Genomic DNA, 5,798 nt, shown 5'->3' on the forward strand with positions numbered 1-5,798 from the left:
CAGAAGAATGTTTTTGAATGGTGGCCCACTTCTAGGACCAGCAGAGCAGCTTCTGTTTAGGAGGTGAGCAGCACAGCTCTGGGAGAAGACCCTGGCTTACTCAGCTGCAGCAGTGCCAGTGGGGAGGGGAGAGCAGGCACTAAAGGTGTGGAGGAGGCGAGGTCACTGAGGATGCAGGCTCAAGCACACAGGGCACTTCTGCGCCCCACAGGCCATGTCTGTGGTGAACCTGAGTGCTGAGTTGGGGAGCTGGGAAAGCAGGATCCTGGCTTCCTCCAGGGCTGAGCCTGGTGCATAGTCCTGGGAGTCAGCAGGCAGGAAGGCTCCAGCTACCTCACTGGGTTTGACACAAGTAGTACTCGAGTTTATATCTTAAGACCTTACATCTGTCTACGACTTCTGAGGTGATTACCTGAGAGAACTGGGCAGGAACATGGAAATCAAGTCTTAAAAGCAATTGAAAAAAGGCTAAGGTATTGAAGAAAAAATAATTCATTTTAAAAAACACTAATAAAACAATGCCTTTTTATTCCACTTTTATGCTTTATTTAATGTTTAGTCATTAGTGTCTACTTTTGTTTTTCTTTCAAGGAAAGTAATGCAGTACAATTTCATGGAGAAATGGAACCAAACTTCAAATGAATTTATTTTGTTGGGGTTGTTACCCCCAAATCAGAAAGGCCTACTTCTCTTGCTCCTGATCATCTCTGTGTTTGTTCTCGCCTGTTTGGGGAACTCAGGGATGACTGCCCTCATCTTCTTGGACCCACGGCTCCACACCCCCATGTACTTTCTCCTCAGCCAGCTCTCCCTCATGGACCTGATGTACATCTCCTCCACTGTCCCCAAGATGGCCATCAACTTCCTCTCTGGCCAGATGAGCATCTCCTTCCTGGGGTGTGCCATGCAGATCTTTTTCTTTGCCACCATGGCATGTTCTGAAGGCTTACTTCTGGCCTCCATGGCCTATGACCGCTTTGTGGCCATCTGCCACCCCCTCCACTACCCTGTCCGCATGAGTAAAAGGGTATGTGTGAAGATGATCCTGGGGTCCTGGACACTGGGCTCCATCAACTCTGTTTCACACACCACCTATACCCTTCATCTTCCTTACTGCAGGTCTAGGGCCATCAATCACTTCTACTGTGACATTACAGCCATGGTGCCTTTAACCTGTGCAGACACCTCAGTCTACGAGTACATGATTTTTTTTAGTACAGTCATATTTCTCCTCCTCCCTTTCCTTGGCATCATGGCCTCCTATGGACGGGTCCTTTTTGCTGTCTTCCACATGCGCTCAAAAGAGGGAAGGAAAAAGGCCTTCACCACGTGCTCCACACATCTAACTGTGGTAATATTTTACTATGCTCCTTTTGCCTTCACTTATCTCCAGCCCAAGAGTCTCCGCTCACCCGAAGAGGATAAGAACATGGCTGTCTTCTACACCATCCTCACCCCCATGCTCAATCCCATCATCTACAGCCTGAGGAACAAGGAGGTGCTGGGGGCCATGAGAAGAGTGTGGGGGATGTTCTCCTCTAGGAAGAAATGAGCCTGGCTGTCCCTGTTCCTCAATATTTACTCCTTCCATTCAGACTAAGCCCTAGAGCTGCAATGACCAAGCTAACTGTAAGATATAGAGTCATAGCTTTTGTTGGACATACTTCAATGTGAAATTAATTTACAATAAAATGATCATCACATATAACCATTTGTAAGGATTGTTAATATATTAGTTAGTTTAAAACATAAGTAATGTTAAAATTAACTGTTGTAATTAATTCTGGTATTTATAGTTTGTTATTATAACACATTGTTTGTTCCAATAGTATTATTAATGTAATAAAACTTGTACTGATATTTACATGTTTTCATTTCTGTGAATTTATTATGAAGATATCACTTTTATTGTTGTCATTCTAAGTCATCAACCTGTGTGTGCATTTTAAATTCATGGCACAGAGCAATGGACAGAAAATGCATTTCAAGTGTCCACTGCCACATGGGGCTGGTATCTCCAAAGTTCAGGACCTCTGTCAGGAATTGAAGGGGAAGGAGAGCCTCTGTGTGCATCACATGGCAGTGGGCATGACTAAAGTATTCTCTCACTCCAGAGGACCTACAGGTGAAGAATTTCAGAGTCATTTCTGAGTGCCTTAAAGTTTTCCATATTTGCTGGTAATAAAGAGTTCTTAGCATGAAAAGTTACACTATCTCTGATCTTTGAAGGAAAGGCATTCAATCAATCAATCAATTTGATTGATTGTGAATCAATCAATCACACAAACAAAGAAAGAGATGGACCTTCAAACAAGGCTTTTTCTCTGGGATTGAAGAATAGGTTCGTAATACAGGGCACTGTGCACAGGTTGGAGGGACTCCGCTATGTCTGGAAAAAGGGGGAAAGGAGGAGGCTCATTAGGAAGAGGAATGTTCCTGAGTCATCATGGGAGCAGGCAAGCTCTGAAAGTTAAGTCTAGCAGCTGCTTCATAAAATTAGTCTTAAGGTCACATTTTTCAGTTCCATCAAAACCTGCTGAGAACAACAAATGTAGTCATGAAGACAAACTGCTGGGCAGTTTGTGAAGCAGTTGTTTGTGATATTAATTATTTCCCCTTCTGGTATCTCAGGACTATCTTAGATCAGTCTTATCAGATTGCTTTTCTTTTTGTGCATGTTAAAATACACAAATAGGCACTATAAGCAAGAGGGGCTTGAGTGAGTCCATCACTGACATTGCAGGGCACAATGCTCCAGGTTGGCTCCCCAGCAAACGATGTTCAGAGTGATGCCCGAGTTCACCAAGGCATGGTTGTTTCAGAGTGGACCACGTTCCTGGTTCCTTCTACTATTCACTGTCCGGAATGAGGACAGGGCCTGCACTAAACACCTCCGCTTAATTTACTCAGTATTTCTTAGGTCCTTTCCAAAGGAGAGCAACTGACAAGAACAGAAGAAACTGTACCTCAATCTGCTTTAACAGGATGTTTTAAACTAACTTATAAGTGACATAGTCCATTACTCATGACCCTGGAACCCAGGAAGCTCAGGATCATGAGGCCTGCAGATTCAGTGTGTGGTGCGGACCTTGTCCTGATTAACCCTGGTGACTTCTCCTGTGTCCTCTAAAAAGTTCATATTTGGTGCTTCTGAGGCTTCTGAGGACAACTGAGCTGATAGGAGCCCACAAAGGAGAGGTGAAAAGAAGAAATGAGCTCCCTGCCAAAACAGGAGAGGGTAGACTAGAGAAGGGACACTTCCTGCTCTGTCAGTGGAAACAAGGCTGCATACCTGGGCCCAGAGTGAAGGAGACCAGTGACTTAGTGCAAGAGATCTGACTTTTGACTGATGGTGTTTTCCTAATAACATTTTTCTTTTCTAAGCTGAGTTAAAGGAATGTAGAAGGCTGTTGGAGCTTGGTCAAGGCAAGCATTGCTAGATTTGGAGATTAAGGACACATAGTGACATCCAAAGGGAAAAATGGAGAGTTGTGTCCATCATACTGAGCTCAGACCTGTCACCGTGGCTTGCAGTCCTCTCCAGCAACGTTTCATCCTGCCAAATGGACTTGTCTGGCCGCAGGCTGGAGGTGGAGTTTAGCTGGCAGTTATGCAGGCATATGCAATGGGAACCACTCTGAGCAAGGGGGCAGGGGAGAGAATGTATCCACAAAGATGAACAGCAATGGTAAAATATCTCTTTACAACTGATCCACTAATGAGATTTAAAGTGGGGATAGTTCCATTACATGGGTAATGTGTTTACAAAGTACTATCTCATTAAACAATATTCTGCCATCACTTCCTATCACAGGAAACTCCATGTCACAGATAAATGCCTGAGATAACATGAAATGTGCACTTACATGGTTCCCAAATCTGAGGTTTTATAAGATAATAAGAAATCCTCATTTTCATTAATTTCCACCCCTGCAAAAGACACTTGGCAGTCTTGTTAGTCTTATTACTCTTTCAGATAGTTCTTCAGTTAGTCTTATGTAATTTCCCAGCTTAGTTTCCCAGTCCGGGGTAAAGTTGGCAGTCTAGATTGTCTCTGAGCCCAAATCCTATTATTATCACAGGACCTGTGTGTCAACTTTTCACTTTAGCCAAATCAGGGTATTTGTTCATAGCATAATTTAGTTTAGTCATGAATGCCATTTTTCCTTTGGGAACTGACAAGACAGTAAAAGGTAATTATCCCTTCTTCTAATATTGCTGTTATTCAACTGAGCACTCATAATTAATTTCTGCATCTTCTTGATCCTACGTTCTCTAATATATGCAAAGAGGGGATTTCAGAAATCACTATCTAGTATCCTTTACAGCTCTGCAATCACATTCTGGAGTAAGTGCTTGCATCCCTGTAGAAATTAATTCTGGGTACAAAGACAGTTGGTTGATATGTCCGAACTTAAACTGGAGTTGATCAGGCGAAAAAATCAAGGATTCTCTTTTCTTGGGCTTGGGGATCAATTAGAGGAGAAAAAAGGACATATGAGAATTGACAGAAGAATATCATATGCATTAGCTTTTCCTATCCCTCTTATATAACCCAAGGAAGTAAGTGTGACATTTCTATCTGTTTTAACTTGAACAAGATAATAGCAAAGGAAGATGTGTGAGCACAGCAATATCATAGGGAACACTGCACAAGGTGAAGAGCTTTGTGATTTGAGCATAAAGACAGTGGTAGAGGTGGGAGCAGTGAGCTCTGAATGTGTTGTGAGTGTTCCTTCCTGCTGCCTGTGGTTTCTCTGCTCGGGAAGGCTTGGTCAGATTCAGGGCTGCTGCCCAGTGGCAGGACCAAGATGCTTAGCCTGGCTGACTATGAACATGGCCTTGGGTTTAAATATTTTAAATAGTTCAATGGACTCTCAGGAGGGGATCTTGTTGTTATAAAACTACATCTCCCACAATAAAAACTGCAGAACTCTGGACATTGTGAGTTGTGATGATACTATTGATCTCAGTTGATTTGGGTTAGCGATAACTCAGGTTGTTATTTTATTTTAGAGATGTGGTTTTTCTTTCATGAGGAAACACTTTATATTGCACACAGACACACACACACAAACACACACACACACACACACAATACTATAGTAAACCAGAAAGAATATGAGTAAACTTAAATGTAAAATGAGGCTATTGTAAACCTGTTGAAATTCCATGTGATGTGACCTTGAAATCATGAATTTCTCTGGGCTTGAGTGTCCTCAATGTTTAACGTATGGGAGGAAGTGAAGGGATGGACATACAATCAGGCCCCTCTATGTGTTACACACAAAGTTCATTCAATTCCATCTTCTCAGCTCTCATATGAAACTGTTGGGACTGAGTTAGCTGAGGCTCACAGGAAAAATTTACTTATAGGTCTTGGGCTGATTATCTACAACACTTCTAAAAGTGTGCATTACGGGCTGGGGATATAGCTCAGTTGGTAGAGTGCTTGCCTCACATGTATGAGGCCCTGTGTTTAATCCACAGCACCAGAAAAAAAAAGTGTGCATTTCTTGTGACTTTACCAAGAAAAACTCAGCTTTCTACACTTGCTGCATCTACATGTTTTAGGCCCTTTCCAGTGAGAGTTTCTTCACTTTCTGTATTTGAGCAGTGTGTCTTGTAGGATGATGAAGGGAGAGATTAAACTTCAACCTTATAGGAACCGGAAGGTTATTGTGCAAGAAATAAAGTAGCCAAGAGCAGGTGTATTATGTAATTCTGGGATATGAAATAAAATTCCATGCCTGATTAATTAAGTCACTGGTAATCAATGAAAATTGACCCTCATGTCT

At 42.4% G+C, this 5,798-nt stretch overlaps 1 protein-coding gene across 1 annotated transcript; it reads left to right on the forward strand.

Annotated features, from left to right (window-relative positions):
• Window positions 1-613: 613 nt before the first annotated feature.
• LOC114082752 (olfactory receptor 2L13-like) lies at window positions 614-1,745 on the forward strand. Its single transcript, XM_027923846.2, has 2 exons — window positions 614-1,519; window positions 1,737-1,745. Exons 1-2 carry the CDS (start codon window positions 614-616, stop codon window positions 1,743-1,745), a joined length of 915 nt encoding a protein of 304 aa, XP_027779647.2.
• The last annotated feature ends 4,053 nt before the right edge of the window (window positions 1,746-5,798 follow it).

Source organism: Marmota flaviventris (assembly GCF_047511675.1).
Source record: "Marmota flaviventris isolate mMarFla1 chromosome 5 unlocalized genomic scaffold, mMarFla1.hap1 SUPER_5_unloc_1, whole genome shotgun sequence".
Classification (NCBI taxonomy): Eukaryota; Metazoa; Chordata; class Mammalia; order Rodentia; family Sciuridae; genus Marmota; species Marmota flaviventris.

Coding starts and splice junctions, on each gene's coding strand:
- LOC114082752 (XM_027923846.2), top strand. CDS start 614: ATGGAGAAATGGAACCAAACTTCAAATGAATTTATTTTGTTGGGGTTG.